This window comes from Podarcis vaucheri, assembly GCF_965113315.1.
Source record: "Podarcis vaucheri genome assembly, chromosome: 5".
Taxonomy (NCBI): Eukaryota; Metazoa; Chordata; class Lepidosauria; order Squamata; family Lacertidae; genus Podarcis; species Podarcis vaucheri.
This window is the reverse complement of record NC_138763.1, coordinates 46,119,848-46,140,799: the sequence shown is the minus strand read 5'-3', so window position 1 is coordinate 46,140,799 and position 20,952 is coordinate 46,119,848. Positions and strand designations below refer to the sequence as shown.

The following is a 20,952-nucleotide window of genomic DNA, read 5'->3' as shown; positions in this document are numbered from 1 at the left end:
CTTTGCACATTATTTTGTGACATTTTAGTTGGCCTAATCAAGGTGTTGCCCTAAAATGTCTTTTGGAATTTGGACGGATCCCTTAATCCCTGAACTGCTGCATCTCTGTGACAAGGTCCTGGATCCCTATTTACTGGTTCTGCAACCCACCCCATGGTGACTGGACAAAGGCAGGAAAGGGCAGATATCATCTTCAGCTGCTACCTCAGCTAGTGCTATTCCCCTTCCTGACAAGTTACCTACAGGTTAGACTACTGCAGTGTGCTCTCTATGGAGGCTTACAGCCCTTGAAAAGCATCTGAACAATTCAAATTGTTATGTATTGAAGTTCTCACCCTGGCCACCAGGGGGGAATTGTTTATATAGTTTTCACTCAGGTCCAGTAAGTTACAGTAATTTAGGCGGGAAACCCTGAGCTGCTGTTGTTACAATGTTGACAGCCGGCTGCCTATAAAAGCAGGCCAGTTGAGCTGTTTGCTGTTCAGTTCAGTTCCAGTTTACTTATAAAGAACTACAGTGGTACCTCGGGTTACATACGCTTCAGGTTACATACGCTTCAGGTTACAGACTCTGCTAACCCAGAAATATTACCTTGGGTTAAGAACTTTGCTTCAGGATGAGAACAGAAATCACACGGCGGTGGCGCGGCAGCAGCTGGGAGGCTCCATTAGCTAAAGTGGTGCTTCAGGTTAAGAACAGTTCCAGGTTAAGAATGGACCTCTGGAACGAATTAAGTATGTAATGAGAGGTACCACTGTATGCGTCGTCTGCTATGTCCACCCACTACTTAATACAAATGGTGCAAAGATGCTGCCGCCAAATTGCTGGCTGAGGTCAGTTGTTTAGGACATAATACATCCAACTTGCGCTGGTTACCTGTTAGTTTCTAGGCTCAAGATAAGGCACTAATTCAAACCTTTAAGGATGTAAACAGTGGTAACTGGTTACCTTAGGGTCTGTTTTCCGTATGTACCTTTCTGTATGCTTCATTTAACATCTTGAGGGCTTGCTCCTGGTACTATTCTTAAATGAGATGGGAGGCAGCCATGAGGAACAAGGCCTTTTCAGCTGCAGCACCCAAGAGAGGTTTGTCAGGCCCTGGCACTATTCTCTTAGGTATTTGGATCAAAACCTGGTTGGTCCAGAGGTTTTTTTAAAAAAAATATTTAGTTATTGTTCTTTTGACTTTGATCTTTTAGTGCTATTATTTCTATGATATATGTTGTTTTGCTGGTTTTTAATTTTGTTGCCATTTTATATATTGAACGTATGATGTTTTATTATGTGAGCTGCCCTGAACCCACATAATGAAAAAGCAGGATATAATTTATTAAATAAACATAAATTATTCTTCCTCTTTATCTTACCAGAGTTTGGATACTTCCAGCCAACAAATAAGTGATTTTTTTATTTTCCTACTAATGCTATACTAGCACCAACCCTATTCAGTGCTAGCAATTAAGCACCATTTAGCTGCTGTGCAATGGACAGCCGCCTTTTGCTACTGTTCTGGGAATTTCAAACTTTCTGCACCTTTGTTTAAATGTTCTAATAAGGGAGAAGTTCTGTCTTGTTTCCCACCCTCTTACGGAACAGACCTGAGTTGTGGTGATTTTTCTTTAAATTTCTAACATATTCGTAGTGTCAGATTGTCAAGTGTGGATAGGCAAATCAGTATAAAGGTTCTCATGGCTTCTGTGCCCTTAAATAGAAGCCTTCTGTGTCTCTTCTGCTGCTAACGGTTTCCTGTTGAGTAGAGTAGCAGCACTGGTGAGTCGTAGCTCTTCTTAGTTGCCCCTTTATGTTAGTCCCTGGTTTTTTTTGGGGGGGTATGGTGTGTGTTTTAATTATAATTTAATTTATCGTATACCGTAATATTGTGATAGAAAAGCCTAAAAGAGCTCAATGGGGAATTCAAAGTTGGGTGCAGGCACTTCCCTATGTCTCAAAGTGTTTTGCCAGGCTCCATTAGTTTACTGGTACTCTTTAACAACCAGCTAAAGACTTTTTACTTAAAGTGCTTCTAGGAGGCCCAAGTTCAGCCTTATTTTTAAATGTGCCTTTTAATACTGGTTCTTGTTTATGAGCTTTATTTAAATAGATAAATCACCTTATATGTTGCTTTTTGGGCATTTTATAAAGGAACAACTAACATTATTTATAAATAAAACGAAGTAAAGTTTGTACAGTTATCAAGAACTGTTGTCATTCAGTGCTTTTCTTTAAGGGAGAGTATAATTACAGAATGCGGTTGCTAAGTAGCCTTATACTACTCTCTAGTGGCCAAGCTAGGAGGTTTACAGAGGTGTAAGCAAAGAGCAACCTTATGAAGAGTATGTACAGTATTTAAATAATTATTAACAGTCTCTCAAGGCTCACTACCCTCACGTGACTGCTACAAAGTTCCATTAACTTAAAATTTCTGGCACAATTCTTTTAGTCATTTTGGCTAAAACACCACTGTTTTTTATTGTTATTTTGGCTTCATTATTTCTATGCTGTTACCTCTGTGATATATTATTATTTATTATTAATAATTTTCTATACCCCATCCATCTGGCTGGGTTTCCCCAGCCACTCTGGGCAGCTCCCAACAGATTAAAAACAGAATAAAACATCAAACATTAAAAACTTCCTTAAACAGGGCTGCCTTCAGATGTCTTCTAAAAGTCAGATAGTTGTTTATTTCCTTGACATCTGATGGGAGGGCATTCCGCAGGGCAGGTGCCACCACCGACAAGGCCCTCTGCCTGGTTCCCTGTAACCTCACATTTTGCAGTGAGGGAGCCACCAGAGGGCCCTCAGAGCTGGACCTCAGTGTCTGGGCTGAACGAAGGGGGTGGAGATGCTCCTTCAGGTATAATGGGATGAGGCTGTTTAGGGCTTTAAAGGTCAGCACCAACACTTTGAATTGTGCTTGGAAATGTACTGGGAGTTAATGTAGGCTTTCAGGACCGGTGTTATATGGTCATGGCGGCCACTCCCAGTCATCAGTCTAGCTGCCGCATTCTGGATTATTTGTAGTTTCCGGGTCACCTTAAAGGTAGTCCCACGTAGAGCACATTGCAGTAGTCCATGTAGTCCGTATATGTTATTTGGTTGCTAATATTTGGTTTAAATTTTTATATTCAATGTTGATGCTTTATAATGTGAACAGCTGCTCTGAATTTATGTCAGGAAAAAATGTGATGTACATCTTAAATTGTTTAAGGAAATTATTTTAGGAAGTTCTGTCAAATAATACAGCTTTTTGGGTGTAAAGTACCATTAGTTAAGCTGAGTAGCTTGAGGGGCCTAGACTGGGGAACCTCTAGTCTGCAGACCTAATTAGACCCACCATGCCTCATTTGGTGGCAAGGCTGTTTTGGCCAAGCCAGGCCCACTGCCCTATACCTAACAGCACATATGATGTCAGTTGCAGGGCAAGCAAATGTGTAGTTGGGCCAAAAAGGGGATTGTATGCACCACCAGAAAATGGCAAAGCCCAGGGCTTGCACAAAACTGCTCTGAGGTCCTAATCACTTGCTGACAGTGTTTATCCTGAGTCACAATGTGGTTTTAGAACTCTGAGGTCAACAGTCAATATGATTTTCTCACTGCACCAGCTGTAGGAGAAAGGTCTACCAGGTTTGCATGTTGAGCACACTGTGTTAAGGAATTGAGTTGTGGGCAACTTACACCTGCCAGGAGTTATGCCTCAATGCTTTCTATATGCTCTGAGTCAGGAAGGTTTTGGGCATCACATGGCAGGACAGAGTCTCGAACAAGGATGTGCTCTTCCACACCCACTGTTAAGTTGTGGGTAGACATAGCAGACGACACAGCGATTCTACCAAAACAGCTCTTTATTTATAAGCTGGAACAGAACTGAACAGCAAACAGCTCAGCCGGCCTACTTTTATAGGCAGCCGGCTGTCAACATTGTAGCAACAATAACCCAGGGTTTCCCACCTAAAATAACTGACGTGGACCTGAGTGAAAACTACATACACAATACTCCTGGTGGCCAGGGTGATAATTTCAATACATAACACCCATATTCCCAGCACGTTCAGCCTTCTGTCTCGGTGACGTCTATGCTGGCTTGGTCATGTCCACAGAATGTAAAATGGCAGGATCCCCAAGCATTTGCTTTACAGGAGCTGGCTTCAGGCATTAGGCTTATTGGCGGACCAACTCTGCATTACCAAGGTGTCTGCAAATGTGACATGAAGGCTGGCAACATTAACCCTGCTGTCATCTTTCAAAGATGACTTCAGTGCCTAGAGACAGACAGTCAGGTGGTATAGCCACAGCAGTTACAAGACTAGGGATGACTGCTGGGAGAAATGCAGAGAGAAGAAATACCATGGTGCACCTGTAGCACTGGATGCCTTCATCTGCCCTGCCTGCAATAAAACATGTCTCTTCTGTATTGGTCTCTATAGTCACAGCAGGTGCTATAACTCTCTGAAGGGGCATACTTCCTTTATCTCCCAAGACACACTGATGCCAACAGCAATTGCTGGTGCTTGCATAGAGCCCTTGTGGCACTTTGAAGTGGGGCTTCAAAATGCCATGCAGTGTGCTTGTGCCCAAATGAGTTAATTTCACTGTGCAGGTGAAAACAGATTACCCCACACCACAGTGTTCAAAACTCCCATTGTTCGAGGTGCATTTTGTGACAGGGAATTTCATTAGCATGAGCTGTTTCTGAGCTCGGCGCAGTACTGCGCCTAAGATTTCAGATAAAAACTGCAAAATGGAAGGAAAGGAGGACCTTTTTCTGCCTCCCCACTTTCAGGTATTTTCTGAAGACTGAAGAAGAGACCCTCTTAAGAATATTAGGGGGTGGGCAGGGGAAGGACTAGATCATGTGAAAAATGAACATAATATTTTAGCTGCAGTTCATTCATTTTCAGCTTTGTATTCTTGTTATGAAAAAGTTTGGCTAGGCATTCTGTTGTTGTGCCCATAACCTAGGTTTAAGGTGCCATTTAGCTCCTAGTTTTCATATGTTTCTAACACTGCACTGACATCAGATGATTTGCACATGGGTAGCCTTGTCTACCTGTCAAACTTGGCCTGCAGGGGATGGGGAAGGTAAGGATTCAGCCCACAGGCCAGAACCAGTTCAACAGCACTGGTGTAAGGCTTTATGTGTTAATATAAGCACCCTGAATTTGGCTTCATAGCATGTTGACAGTCAGTGCACCGCCTTTGGAACTGGCGTAATATGTTGTTACTTTTTTGGCTGCACAGGCCAGATCCTCATCTGGGTTGGCCAGTTTGACAGGTAGGCAGGACCACTCAACTTTCAGTTGACTGACATGACAAAGATGCCAGGTGATTTGGTAGTCTAGTTGGGACTTCAAAGCACATCACAGGCAGCAGGGTGCAGCAGTACTGTTAAAATGGACAGAAAGACTGTTTGAGCAGGGGTTTCAATGCAACACCCTTCCTGATAAGGAGCAGGTTTGTAATGAATCCTGCTCATCAGCTGATGATTTGGTATGTTTATATCTTAAGTAGCTTTTATTATATTGAATTGTTATGCACCACTTTAGTAGTAATAGTTATTCAGCTTATATCCCACCCTTCCTTTCAAAAGAGCACAGAGAGGCAAAGGTATAAAAACCTCTGAATCTGAATCGACATTCATTTTAAGTAATTACTTTAAGCAGAAAGTGAGAGTGCGCTGAGATGGATGCTGTGTGACCTACTCCTACAGCTCCTTCCTCAGGTCAGTCTTGCCTGCTTGGGCAAGTGGAGGACGGAGATTCATTTGCTCTTCTTGAGAGAAACAGCTAAGAGGATTGGGCTCAGAGTGAGGGGGCAGCAGCTGTTATTCTTTATTTCCACTTTCCCCGTTCACTGTCGCCTTACGGCTCTTGGGCAGTTGAGCATGGAGCGGAACCTGGCCAGAACTCCACACAAAAGAAAACATGGCAATCCTGCGTGTCTGATTTGAGTTGATGGACTACACAAGCGCAGAGCCCGGCGTTCAGACAGTATCGTCTTACTCGTCTTAGTCTTATTACACCAGAAACCGGCTGCCCGCCCCGCGTTGCTTCCACCCGCGCGCGACAGCATCGACTGAGTTTCCGAGTTCAACCCGTCGGAACGCGAGAACAAGCGGTCCGCGCGCGCCTTTCTGCTGGCCTATCACAGGCGCCGCGCGCCTGAGGCGCCAACGGCAACGCTTCCCCCCCCGCCCCCCCAGTCCCGCGGGAAGGAGCCAGAAGCAAATTGCATAATAGGATGGGGAAACCAGTGGCTCGTTTTTGAACGCCGTCCGTCCCGGCAGCCAACCCGAGGTAGCTCCTGTCTTTCCATCCCGCCCCGTTCTGCCACGGCAGCCTATGGAGGGGAGGGCCCTTCCCTGAGCTCCGCCAATCCCAGCGCCGCCTCGAGAATTCCCCGCCCGGCCTTGCCTCCTGACCGGTAGTGCCGTGCTATGGAGTACGGAGCGCTCGGAGAGCAACGTCGGTGCCTGACAGAACCCACAAATCGAGGCGGGCTGCGGCGCCCGGCGGGGACATGACCCAGAACCTCAGTAGCGGCTCCCCCGCGGGCACCCCCAAGAGCCACAGTAAAGCGGCGGGCCGGGGAGACGGCGCCGGGGGTGGCAGGTACGGCAGGGCGGCGGCGGCGGCGGCCCCAACAACAACAACTCCCACCAGGCAGCGTGTCGGACGCGGGGGCGAAGCTCCCTGGGTGCCGCGGAGCGGCCTGTCCCACGCACGTGCCCGACGTGGGTTGGGAGTGGGTAGTTATGAGGCGGGAAAAGGGGCTTCAAGGCTCCCCGGCGGGGGTAGGTGGGGGGGGGGTCTCGCTTGCGAACTCTGCTCTTTGTAAAGGAAATAGCCTGCAAATAAAAATTGCCATTAAGTGGAAGCCTGGCTGGGCTAGAACCTTCACACCCTGAGGCGCTAGATTTTTACTTGCAAGGACTTTTCTTTTTGAGGGGCAGCAGGGTGGAGCCATGTTAGTTTGGCGAGGGGGCCCTTCACAGTATGTCATTAGGTGGTGGTGGTGGGTTGTTGCACTTTCCGGGCCCGGAGAAAACAGAAGCAGGACAGCGCCTTGCTAGAGGTCCTCACTTGCCCTCCTCCTCTTGGGGAAGCGACAGGTAGGCAAGCACCTTGCCATTGTCAATTAGCCACATGATTTTCGGGGTGGGGGCAGCCACTTCTGCTTTGCCGCCTATTCACTCTAGGTAGTAGTTCTGGGTCTGATTCCCACCCCTCTCTGTCCAGAGGGAGAGGGCAGACTAAGGAATGGAGGGAGCTGCTCTTTTGAACTACTGTTTGTTTACCTGGGCTGGGGAGAAGGAGCAGGTGCTGCTGTCACCACAGGCAAAGCTCCAGGGGACCTTTCTTTCTGGAAGCTGATTGGAGAATGGCACTGATAGACCATCCCAAGATGCTGAGGCTTTGGCATGTGCTGTACAGTACTACTCCACTCCCCGTGGGAAAGCATTAAAAACAGCATTTCCTACCTGTAATCTGAAGAGGTGCAACTCATCTACCGCCTCAGGATCCCTCTTCCCAGCTCATACTGAATGTGCACACAGATCCACAACTGTCCTTTGGGATCAGTCATTCTTAAGTTCTACAGCTCCTGTCACTCAAGTCACAGCATTTTTAGGATGAGTATAGTGACAGAAACAAACCAGGTGGAACTCAGTGAAATATTCTAAGGCAAATTGTATGTTAACAAGGGGCCAGCCAGATATTTTTGTGCACTTGCAAGCATGGCACTATAAGGGTGACTGCTTTACTGTGTGTTCCTAAGCCCTTGTACTCTTTAGAAGAAGTGTGTTACTAACTTTTGTCACTTAGTAGCTGTTGATTGCAATACCTAATAGAATTCTATGCATCTTTTACAAAGCCATCCTGTAATCTTCTAACAGTCCACAAGATAATTTCTCTTCAAAACCTATGAAATTGTTTGATAATTATGGAAATCATGCACATTAATTTGCATGGGCTTTTTTCAAAAAGCTGAAGAATGTTTTTAGAATTAAGTATGGTGTGAAGAAAGAGGGATAGAGATAATACTGGACTCTCCCATAATACCAATGCAGCTGAATATTGGAAGATTAAGGACAGACAAAAGAAAGTAATTTTCATACAGTACAGGCCGGCCGAGAAGAGGTTACTGGTATATGAGGAGGCCCATAGCCTTCTGAGGGCTCAGAGGTTTTAACCTGGGCTGCTAACGTTGCTGTGGTTATTATGAGATAACCACAACAAATATTATTGGAATACACTGCTTGCCCCCCCCCCTTTTAACAGTTTTTAATATTGAATTTATTCAAGCATGGACACCTGAACTTTGTTTGCTATACAGTGGTACCTTGGGTTACAGATGCTTCAGGTTACAGACTCTACTAACACAGAAATAGTACCTTGGGTTAAGAACTTTGCTTCAGGATGAGAACAGAAATTGCATGGCGGCGGCGTGGCAGCAGGAGTAGCAGCAGGTCCCATTAGCTAAAGTGGTACCTCAGGTTAAGAACAGTTTCAGGTTACGAACGGACCTCTGGAACGAATTACCGTAAATTCTTAACCCGAGGTACCACTGTAAATCTAAAATCGGTTTTGACCGCCCCTCTTCCATCTGAAATACCACACCTGGTTTTGTACTGAATGTACTGTAGCATTGCTAGCCTAAGATTAATTAAGGTAAAGGTAAAGGTACCCCTGCCCGAAGGCCAGTCGTGTCTGACTCTAGGGTTGTGCGCCCATCTCACTCTATAGGCCGGGGGCCAGCGCTGTCCGGAGACACTTCCGGGTCACGTGGCTAGCGTGACGAAGCTGCTCTGGCGAGCCGGCACCAGCGCAGCACACGGAAACGCCGTTTACCTTCCCGCTAGAAAGCGGTACCTATTTATCTACTTGCACTTTATGGGTGCTTTCGAACTGCTAGGTGGGCAGGAGCTGGGACTGAAAGACGGCCGCTCACCCCGCCGCGGGGATTCGAACCGCTGACCATGTGATCGGCAAGCCCTAGGTGCTGAGGTTTTACCCACAGCGCCACCCGCATCCCAAGATTAATTAACAATGACATAAATAATTTATACCTTATGTGCCTTTCCAGCTGTGTGACAGGCAGATGTTTGTCTCTTGGTGCTGTGCTGCCTGCATTGCAGCCACACCAGGCAGACAGATGGATGTTAAGTGTCAAATCTGGTTTCTAGACATCTCTACTGCCTCACAAACAGCCGTTTCCTGTTGTGAAATGTGACTGGTACCTGACTAATTTTGAATGCTGCTTGAAAGAGGAAAAACAATGTAGACAATGTGATTTTTATTACTGGGAAACTCTAGTTAAGAGTGTAGATTTTGAGTTTCCCAGAGCAGCTGGCTGGCTGCATCAGGAAGGAGGGAGGTCCTTATCAAACGAGGTAAAGGCTATTGAGGAGGAGTGATCTTCTTTACATAGGCATAACACTCCCTTCCTGGAAAGTGAAACTAATCTTGCACGTAGAGGTTGACTGCTGCAAAGAGTCCCAAAGAAAGCTGAATCTAAAACTATGAATTCTAAACCATCAGATTATCAAAGGCAGTCAGAATGAAGTTGGTGAGTTTCTTTTGAGTTTCTTGACACTCATAAGACATGGGAATTCTGCCAGAATTAATGTTGGTTAGAATTTTTTTGGAGAAGTATGATTTAAAGGTTCCATTCTTACTATTGATAAAGCTGGATTAAATTAGCAATATTATTATTATTATGCTGCCTGTTATTATGCTTTCTATTACGGTTTTTTTAATGCTCTGTAAAATGTGTTTATAATGCTGTACACTGCCCTGGGATCTTTTGATAAAGGACAGTATATAAATTTAACTATAAATCAATCAATCAATAACACTTTATACACCTGCAGGATATGGAAGCAAATACAGATTTAGTTCATAGTTTTCACTGTTTGCACTAAATATATGCTAAATTAGATCACTCTCCCAGACATCAGGAAATTTTCTAGTGCAAACTTAAAAATTGCTAATTTTGCTAGGATTCAACCCACATAACTTGCTTTAATCTGAGTGCTGAGCCCCAAAAAAGTGCCACAAGGCAAAAGCAGATTCAAAATTCTAATAATTACTAGCAAGTCATGCTTAGTTCTGAATGCTTAGGGCACTAGAAAGAAAAAAGGAGCTCGGGTTCTGAGCTGCAATGACAATCTGTGGGTCTTAAGTGAAGATGTGGTGTTAGAAAACAAATGTAACTTCTGGAGCTAAGTAAAAGTACAGTGTGTGCAATAACTGATTTGACTTTACAGTGGTACCTCAAGTTAAGTATTTAATTTGTTCCGGAGGGTTGTACTTAACCTGAAACTGTTCTTAACCTGAAGCACCACTTTAGCTAATGGGGCCTCCTGCTGCTGCCGCGCCGCCGGAGCACGATTTCTGTTCTCATCCTGAAGCAAAGTTATTAACCTGAAGCACTATTTCTGGGTTAGTGGAGTCTGTAACCTGTAGCGTATGTAACCTGAGGTACCACTGTATCTTGAAAGCGTTGAGACAATTCTCGAAGAGTATGCCAAACAGAATTGCAACTGTACCACAAGAAAAAGTAAAGACAATTAATCGGACCTTGGGTTCAAAGTATCTGCCTATGGATGAGGCTTCCATTTGCATGATTCACTGTTCAGGCTTTCTTGCCGGGCGGGGTAATTATGCCACATCTCTGTATTGTGTGTGTTTGGCTCAATCAGTCAATTCCTGACATTCAGACAAACCGCAGATTACATGGCTCTGGAGGAGGCTGCTAGAAAGTAACCAAGGTCAGAGCATGGAGGAGGCTGACAGGAAGGAACCAAGGCCAGGAGAGTGAACTATGCAAAAACACAGAGCAGCCTCCTATAAATGTAAGCTAATTCTGCTTTGATGCACACTCTAGGCTTGCCTCCTACACACACACACACACACACACACACACAGCATGCAATGTACTTTTCTTACTCTTACAAACCTCTTACAAGTTATTACTTGTGCATTGTTTTTCAGGTGTAATAGTAAAGTGTACCTCCATTACTGGAAGTCTGAGAAATACTAGGCTAGACTCTGCAGGTGTGGATGCAGAGGCCCAGTTCTGTATCCACATCACTATGCATTGAAGGTGGGATGCAATGAACTTTTTTTGTGTGTGTGGGGGGGTATCTGATCCCATTGTGGATGTTCAGTTTGTGACATGAGTAGGAGTGGTTCTGTGAATGTGAACAGAAGCTGTGGTTTCAATAGTCTGATTGCTAAAAAGGCTTGCCACTGCATGACACCAGATTGTCAATACAAAATGCTATCTGCCCAAACATATTTAGAATCTATCCTTTTGACTTGACCTCTCATTTGATATAAAAGTTAAGCAGTATGTTTGTATAGGTAATATTTTCATGAACTTGTTTTTTCTCTTATAGGAACTGCTCTATTCTTGACTACTTCAAACCATCTCTAAATCAAGGTAAGCAAATCTTTCTGTTTATAAAATGTCTAGTACAGTATTGAGCTGTGGAGCTCATCACACATTACTCTTTACTGTGAAAAGCATGAATTCCTGTATAGGTGAAAATTGCACAGTTCTGATTTATTGCATGTCTGGAAGCAACTGCTCATGCATCACATTCTGCCAGGCTCCCTTTTTACCAGGCAGAGAGGAAGGGGCAAATTTCATAGCTGGTGACAAGTCTCCCACAGTACTGGGAATGAGATCATGCCATGCATTCTCTTGATTTGGATACCTTGGTTAATCCCTGGCAGTAGTTTCACAGCCTTGTGTTGATGGGCAGCAGACTTCTAAGCACTGGGCATGTCTATAATCTTGTTCACATCAGGAAGTGTAACCAATGTGAAGCTTACTAAACATGAAAATGAACTACCAGACATTTGAATTGCATTTAAAGTGTCTTTACTTTTCAAAAATCCAACAGATTTTTGGAGTGATTTGATTGTTTAGGTCAAGATTACAATGAGAGCCACTGCAGTATTTGGATGAGGATGATTATAGTGTTACCAATCTTGATTGCTATTTACCGGTATTAATGTTTATTTAACAATTTGTTTTTAATGGTTGGAAATTTGAGTTTTATTTTTAAAAGTTTGACCTAAACCAGTCATCCCCATTGTGGTTTCTTCCAGATGTTTTTGGACCACAGTTCCCTCCATCCTTGATCATTTGCCATGCTGGCTGGGGCTGATGGGAACTGGAGTCTAAAACATTTGGAAGGTTCTAGGGCAGAGAAGTTGATCTATGCTGTCTGGTAGGATCTCTTCAGGTTTATTCTTTGCTTCTCAGTGACATGATGTGTGTGGGGGGGGGGTCAAGGTAGCCACAAGCCTTGGTTTGGACATAATGTGAAGCCAGCTCTAGTTTGTTTTCTTCCCAGCGTGGCAACAGCAGGAGCGACTTTGGAACTTTTGAGCAGCATGTAATAGCACTGTGCTCATAGTTTAAAATAAACCATGGTTTAATGCAGGGTTCTTCAAACTCGGCCCTCCAGATGTTTTTGGCCTACAACTCCCATGATCCCTAGCTAGCAGGACCAGTGATCAGGGATGATGGGAATTGTAGTCTCAAAAAACATCTGGAGGGCCGAGTTTGAGGAAGCCTGGTTTAATGTGTTGTGTGAAGCAGTTTTGAGATTCTGGTATTTTTTTACTAGAGTCAAACCTTGATTCCTGAACAGCTCCGTTTTGGAACGTTTCGGCTCCTGAATGCCGAAAACCTGGAAGTAAATGCTCCGGTTTTCAAATGTTTTCCAGAAGCCGAACGTCCGACATGCCTTTCGCTTGAGTGTAGGAAGCTCTTGCAGCCAATTGGAAGCCGCGCCTCAGTTGTTGAACATTTCGGAAACTGAATGGGCTTCTGAAACAGATTACGTTCAACAACTGAGGTTTGACTGTACTAACTTTTTGCTTTGTTCAGCATTTGTTGATGAAGACAGAACTCTGTTAATGTTTTTCAGAAAAAAGAAATGGGAAAGCTGGGCTTTCAGTCTCGCATACGGAGCATCTTAGAAAAAGCATATTATCTCCAAAACAGAAGAGAAGGAAGAAGTTGCCAATTCCACCACCCAATCGGAGTCCTATAATTGAGGCCTTTCTCAGAGCTGCTAAATCTGAGAAAAAGGACTGTCCAGATAATGGAATTTTTATGACATCAAAGGTTTTGCATCCCAAAGCTGTTGCTCGGCAACTCTTCACAACAGATGGATCCTCAGACTGTTCTTTCATAGTAAAAGATAATATATGCACAAAAAACCTTGAAAAGAATGAAATATCTCCTATTCGAACAAGGACACCATTAGTAGAAAATAGTAGAGAATGTAATATGGATTACATGGAACTAGACACAGCTGGTTCAGGCTTGACTAAATGGGCTTCAACAGCAGAAAATGACAGTTTGAAAAAGGATAACCACACATACTATCAAAAAATGGGTTTGAAGATACCACAGTTTAGCCCAATTAGTTCTTCATCCCAGTTGTTGTCGGACGTTGTTTGTAGGGAGAGACAAGTGAAGGAGAAAAAGATGCTATCTAAGCAACAACCTTTTGACTCCGTAAAGAAATCCTTGGACGTTAGCTTTTCTAACCAGGTATGTTAAAGGGGGTAATAAATACCAAAGCAATGAAGTTTTTAAATGATGTAGCATTCACAGTATTATCCAGTTATGAAATAGTAAGTATACCTTGCTGCTCTGGTCACTTAATATTTAAGTTACTGTTTGGGGATTTTTAAATAATACGAACTTTGGGGCTCCTTTAAGCTATTTGCAGTCTTAAGATTTGGAAAGTAATGGGCCTTGATGTGGCATTGCCTTTATTTTAGCAAGTGTGCTGCCTCTTTTATTTCAGTTTCATGCTAGTTTAAGTATGAGCAGCCTCTGCATTTTCAAGGCTGCTGTACTCTCCAGAAAGTTGTCAGGAAGTATGTATTGCCACACAAACTGATTTCACACATAGACAGTTAAAGTCTGTTATGGCTATTAACTGTGGACAGACCAGGAATCCCCTTTAAAAACAATCTTACATGTTTGCTTAGGTATGCCTGAGGCTGTACTTGGTAGTTGCTCTTGGAACTATTATGGGATGACTTAGCACTTACACAAGTGCCAGTCTGGGGTGGGGGGTGGAGAGACTCTAGCTGCTACCAACTCATTCATCATTTACATCCAAGTGAGTGTCAGTTCTGGGTATCCATAAATAATCAAGAATCTACTGACACAAGCATACTTTACTACATACTGGTGGCTTTCCAACCCAGTACTTGCCTTTTACATTACATCAAGCATAATGTCCAGAATTTAGGAAGGCTCTGTGGATTGGTCAGAAAACTAGACAGGGCAAACAAAACATTAATGATCTACTCAGCAAAACTAACTTCAGGTATTATTAAACACGCCTCCCCAAATAAAATTGCATTTCTGCCTACTGCTATTTATTTGCCATAGAAATTATGGAGATTAGGAAACAATAGTGTACAAAGAATCTAGTTACCTTGGCTACCTTACTGTTTGGAAGGTTGTAACTGTCTTGGTTCATATCATTTGCATGTGAAAATGTGCATAAGTTTACATTTTTCCTTAAACGCAACATGAGCTGTCAGAAACTTAAAGGTCAATTATCACAGCAAACTTGGCCGGTTATGCTAAAATGACCTGTGGATGCTTCCACATGATAGTTTATTGTAAACACAGTGTTGTTCGTGCTAGGAAGCTTTTTGTGGTGTCCACATGATGTCATAAAAAAGTTGGATTTTCCCTTTCAGAAATTCCATGAGTTACGTAAAATGAATGGCCTGCATTTGAAGTCAGTGCTGGTGTGAAAGCACCTTAGCACTTTTTTGGGGGTGGGCAGTTTTTCATGAGTGTGGTGATATCACTCTGCCATTGTGTTTCTGGCAGCCCAAATATATAAAAGTTATAAAGAAAATGGTTGTGTTTATATACAGCCATAATTATGAAGCATTTGCCTTATCTCTGCCATTTAAGTGGTTAGCCACATCCTTCCTGCTCTGGGGATGAAGAGATGTATGAACCCCATAGTATTGTCTTGCATTAAATAAGCCAGTACTATGAGGATCATATGTATGCCTACATCCTATTTACTGGAATCACATAGGCATATGAGAGAGCCCTGGCCACATGAGAGGGAAACAAAGAGCATGGTGTATGATTACTGCCAGGTAGTTATTTGCAGGGCCACATATCAGCGTTCATTTTTAGCATAAAGGCAAAAGAAATCTATTCTAAGTTTAGGCGTTTCATTTTCAAAAATGTGGCCATTTTTACATATTTGGGTCTTCTGCTGTTCAGCAGTCTTGCACATTTCCTTCAGGTCCATGTGTGGAATCATGCTCTATACCTCCTCACAACTATCACTAGAAGCAGATATCAGGCTTTCTTTATTCCACAATACAAGCAGTAGTTTGAGGGGTATGAAATAATGGAGTGAGCTCTGAAACCGATCCTCAGTTATCAGTGTGCTTGCTTGGGCTGCCTAAAAGTAAGAGCATGCAAAGGCAAGCAATAGTAGTTATAGCTGAAAAGTAAGTACTAGAGATCCATCTATAGCTCCTGCCTTCATCAGATGTGAGGAACCATTGGCCCTCCAGCTGTTGCTGAACTACAGCTCCCATCATCCTTGGCCATGCTTGCTAGATCTGATGGGAATTGTAGTTCAGCAACATAAAAGGCCATGTAAGTTTTCAGGTGACCTATGCCTGTCATTTTTAGCTTCATTTACACATTCTAAAAGAAAAACATGTGAAATATATTTTAGGGTCCCATGACTGCAAATGAAAATTTTCACTGTCCCAAATAAATAGTTGTGGTGGTTCTTAAGAGTTGAGTTGTTTGCTGTGCCCATAAAGCAGTAATACCGTTTAAGGCATTGTCAAATATTTTTTGTCTCTGCTTATTTGTAGGATACCAGAGGTCTCTTAACAAAAAGATCAGACTCTACTTCGCGGGAATCCTCCTCAGGTACGAACATAACAGCTAATGATGTAAAAGAATTGGAACAAGTAGCTTACTGCACTGTAGTATCTCCCCTATTGATGGCTCCAGTTGTAACTAATTTACATACAGTAATCCAGTGCATATTTACATGAAAGTAAGTTCCATTATAGGGACGCGGGTGGCGCTGTGGGTAAAAGCCTCAGCGCCTAGGGCTTGCCGATCGAAAGGTCGGCGGTTCGAATCCCCGCGGCGGGGTGCGCTCCCGCTGCTCGGTCCCAGCGCCTGCCAACCTAGCAGTTCGAAAGCACCCCCGGGTGCAAGTAGATAAATAGGTACCGCTTACCAGCGGGAAGGTAAACGGCGTTCCGTGTGCTGCGCTGGCTCGCCAGATGCAGCTTTGTCACGCTGGCCACGTGACCCGGAAGTGTCTCCGGACAGCGCTGGCCCCCGGCCTCTTGAGTGAGATGGGCGCACAAACCCCAGAGTCTGTCAAGACTGGCCCGAAACGGGCAGGGGTACCTTTACCTTTACCTTTTAAGTTCCATTATGTTCAGTGGAGCTTGCTGTTAGGTAAGTGTGCGTAGGACTACAGCCTGAAGAACTCTTTATTTTCTTAAGATGTTCTAAATCAGGGGTAGACAATGTGGTGATGCCCTCCAGATGTTGTTGGACAAGGCCAACAAACACTTCTGGTCAACAGTACCCACCGATATCATGGGCCCAGCTGGCAGTCTAGATTAATACTCATACCTTTGATCCCGAACGCCTTGTGAGTCTAAAGTTTTGGTTCCTGAACTCCACAAACCTGGAAGTGAGTGTTCAGTTTGTGAATGTTCTTTGGAACCTGAACGTCCTTTTTGGCGTTTCTGAATGCTTTGGAAGTTGAATGGACTTCCGGAATGGATTCCGTTCGACTTCCGAGGTACCACTGTCATCCCTTGGAACATTCTGTTACATTGACATTCTAATCAAACAGAACTTTTTCAATGATGTACCACTATTTTAGAGGCCTTGCATTATATAATAATTTTAGTTCATTTTCATTTCACAGCTGAATCCTCTTCAATGCAAGCTTCAGAAGCAGAATTTCCTTCAAGATGGGACTCTGATGAAATGATTAACATGAGAAAAAGCCAGACCTGCCCATCAGTGCACCCTGACTCAATACCTTTGTTGGGAGTATCAAAACATAAAGAATATTCCAGAAAACGAAAAAGGAAATCTTTAGAAACGGATTTGAAAAAATCAAAGAAGTCCAATGTACAGAGGTTTGAAAAACACAATTTTAGTAGTTCACTGGAAAAACATAATTCTGACTGCTCAAAAAACAGAATGTGTCCTCATGTTGACTTGCAGGTAGAGGTTATGACTCCACCTGACAGTCATTTGCCTCTTTCAATAGAATATATTGATACTGAAGAAAATGGATATAACAGTATGGATACAACAAATAAAGATTGCCAAATCCAAATTACAGATGCCAAAGAGAGTCAGTTACAGACATTCCCCAAATTTTATTTAGAAAAGGTGCTTCCTTTGTTTAAAAAAATAGACTATAAATCCATTAAATGTCAAGAAAAAATATTTTCCAAACAGTCAACAGAATCTGAATCACACATTCGGCATAATAGTTCAAGTGAAGCGCTGAAAAGGACAGTTCATCCGCCTCTCACTTCTACTTTACCTTCAGAAAATAATTCTGAGCACCCTGTATTATTGGGAGATAATGTTCTGTCGTCAGAAGATTTGGATTTTGGCACCATCTCTAGCTCTTCATCCGATTTAAATGAAGGTTCCAACCCAAGGGCATGTATTTTGAACAGAAAACCAAGTCACTTTTGTGATAGTGATGTTGAGACCTCTGACAGCAATATGGACAGCAGTGATGAAGAGATTCTCTTGCCACTTGACCAAATACTGGCCCAGAGTGCCAGACCATCTGCAGAAAACCCAGAACAGAGAAATGAAGAAAGTGGTAAAACAGACACCATGAGTCCATCACAGAAGATTCCTGTAAGTGGTTAAAAAGCTCATCTTAGTTTAGGAAATCATTTGAATGGTTCAGATGTAATTATCTGAGGCTAATAAGCCATGCTGTATCATGTCCTTCTGTGCTTACTCCATATTTATCCTTGTGCACTGGGCTTCAGCACTTTTATTCTTGTTTTTTTTAAAAAAACCTCAAATTCCTGTTGCTTCCAGCTGGGGAAGCTGATCTAAACTCTTATAAACCAGGCTATGAAACCCAAGAGGAGAGAGCCAAGAAGTGAGCTTGCAGGCACAAGTCTTGTTCTCAGGTTGGAGAACCATGGTCTGGGGTAACTGAACTGGGCTGTTCTATCTGTGTCAAATGTGAATTTCTCTTGAAGACTGGTATTTTATAGCACGGGTGGGAAAAGTCCTGGGCAGTTTTCCAGAGTTATTGTCAGAAGTGACACAAGTAAACACAAGCTCATTCTGGTTTAATGTTTCAGTTTCAGAAGGAGTACTGTTCCAAGGGGCTACTCTTACTTTGATATCTACAGTGGTGTTAGTGTGTACAGTTAGGATGGATACTCGCAGGAATATAGCAGTCATGCAGAAACCTTGTTAAATGGGTATTATGACATGTTGAGAAGTCACAGCTGCTGTTTCTGCTACCTGAGTGTATGCCCTTCCTCTTTACAAACAGAAAGGCTATGTTATATTTTCTCAAGTCTGCATCCAGGCTTGGTTCATGTGTTTTGGTTACCTTAGCTCCTAATCAGAGCCACAGACAGATGGCTGAGTTAAGTGGACATTTCTGAAAAAAAAGTAAATAAGTCAAATTAGCTCAGATCTCCATCAATTTTCAGGAAATAGAAAATATCCCAGGAAAATTGCCAATTCAAAATCTTCCAGAAAATCTATATTACTAGAGAGAGTTTGTATTGCCCATGTGAAGATGGCACCTATCTGTTTTATTGCAGCTATACATTTTGGGAACCTGTGGTGGTTTCCTAGCTAAAAAGAAGCAGTGTGGTCTTTGCAATAGAGGATGTACCACTTACATACTTTTTGTATTTTTCCTAGTTTCAATATTTTCCTTAATCTAAATGGTGATTGAGAACATGCAAAGTAGTGGTAGCTAATGGAACAAAAATACTTGTATTTTTAATTTTCACTCTTTGTTTCAGCTTTTCACACCTTCTGTTAAAAATGGCCATTACATGAATCACCTGGAGGATATCTTGAAGGAGAAGGAAGCATTCAGAAGGTATGAATGCCTGTGTGTTTCCTATCCCTAGTAATGCAATTTAGGATCACCCTCCATAAACATTATGTTGAAGAATGATACAATCCCCTTGTTGGTATTGCCTGCAATGAATATACTCACCTTTCACTTAGTAGCAGGCTATTTCCCCCCATATATGGCATGAGAAAAGAGTTGAAATTACATAAAATTAGCATTGTTTGTTTAGTTTTGCACTATGAAAATCATCTTCTAATCCATCAGAAACTAACGGATAAGTATCTTCCTATCTGCAAGGGTCCCCATTTCTACCTTAAGTTAGTCTTTTTTTGTAGTTGTCTTCATTTTGAACTTGTTGAATTTAAAATATGAGATGGTTTTCAATGCATCAATACATAATTTGATGAAAGCCATGAAAACACTTGTTCTAGAAGCCTGCTTAATGTTACAGGGTTTCTAGTGGTTACTAGGCTTCTTCAAATCTTATCAGATCTTATCAGCCTTAAAAAGCGGGAATATTTGAAGTTAGTTCCTCACATGCCACCTACTATTTCCATCCACCATTCTCTCCTCCATGCCATTGTAGCAGAGATCCTATTGACTGTCCTGACCTTTAAAACCTAGACAGCCTAAATTTGCTGTTTCCTATAGGGAAAAATCAGTGCTCAAGTATCAGTGCATGTGGATCTGTTCTGGTTCTAAAAGCCTACACTTTTATGACCAGAAGAGAACTGTGCTGCAGCTGCCATAGTGCTATGTTGCTTTTTTATGGTAGTATGGAGTTACATGAGAACTGGTCTGAAGTTTATAGGATCAGGAAAGGTATGTAAGATAGTACGGCTACATCAACAAATCATTGGCAGTGGAGAGAGAGGGAGCTAGCATGCCATTTAACTGGTCCTGGGGCAATTGGCATTCATTGTAATTGCTTGGTTGGTTGAATCCTGACCACTGATCATGCTCTGCTGTGGTTGATGGGAGTTGTAGTCCAGAACATCAGGAGGGTACCACACTGTCTACACCGGCTTACTGCAGAGTTTGTACAAAGAATACATATGAATCTATTGATTCCTTATGAAATAACATTTTAATAGCAAAAAGGACATGTCAATGAATTTTAGCAATTTGCTCTATGTTGCTTTTCCTAACTCCAGTAACAAGCAGAAATACTAGGTGCCTGTTTATAAGAGAGGAAACATGTCAATATTTAAACTTGCTCTAAGATGTGCTGTTATAATCAGAGGCCAAGGTTCTTTTTAAACACCCTTATCTGCATTACAGGATAGATGAACTAGAGAAGCAGTTACAGCAAGTCAAATGGGAAGTTCCAATAAATTGTCAACATGAAGAAGACTCTGATGATGGTGAACTGTCTGCAGAACACAGGTCTTCTAATTAATCCTTTTCTTGTGATTATACTCAATGAAATACTGTTTGTCTCATTGACCACTGTAATCTACCCTTCTACTGGCTTTCCAAAAAAATTCTTGGATTTCTCTCTAGGGTCCACTCTTATTCATCATTTATATCCTGTATACATGATTGGCAGTTGTAGTGTTAGGCCATGGCCTGGTTCAGATGATTTACTGTCATAAATCATGTTTCAGCGTGGTTATCAGGAACCATCAGAGCAAATCTCTGGGTCTTGTGCTCCCTTCCTCCTCCTTTGTGTTTGAGATGATGAGTGAAAACTTTCACTTTAGTTCAAACCATAGTTCTGCATTTGATAAAGACTTTAAGAGATAGTGGTTTGTTTAAAACAAATCAAATCTCATATCATAGTTTATCTAACTTTGGTT

General features: G+C 42.7%; 1 protein-coding gene across 3 annotated transcripts in view; it reads left to right on the top strand.

Annotated features, from left to right (window-relative positions):
* Nucleotides 1-1,725: 1,725 nt before the first annotated feature.
* Nucleotides 1,726-20,952, top strand: part of SLF2 (SMC5-SMC6 complex localization factor 2) — a 38,002-nt gene continuing 18,775 nt past the window's right edge. Inside the window, exons 1-7 of one of the 3 annotated variants that reach the window (XM_082225076.1) lie at nucleotides 1,726-1,770; nucleotides 11,402-11,445; nucleotides 12,947-13,578; nucleotides 15,909-15,966; nucleotides 16,994-17,955; nucleotides 19,098-19,177; nucleotides 20,435-20,539. In XM_082225076.1, the coding sequence (XP_082081202.1) occupies nucleotides 13,135-13,578; nucleotides 15,909-15,966; nucleotides 16,994-17,955; nucleotides 19,098-19,177; nucleotides 20,435-20,539 (1,649 nt within the window). In that variant the 5' untranslated portion in view covers nucleotides 1,726-1,770; nucleotides 11,402-11,445; nucleotides 12,947-13,134. Of the gene's footprint in view, nucleotides 1,771-6,192; nucleotides 6,297-6,393; nucleotides 6,612-11,401; nucleotides 11,446-12,946; nucleotides 13,579-15,908; nucleotides 15,967-16,993; nucleotides 17,956-19,097; nucleotides 19,178-20,434; nucleotides 20,540-20,952 lie in introns of those variants that run through there. The other 2 variants (XM_082225075.1, XM_082225074.1) reach the window with 2 other exon arrangements.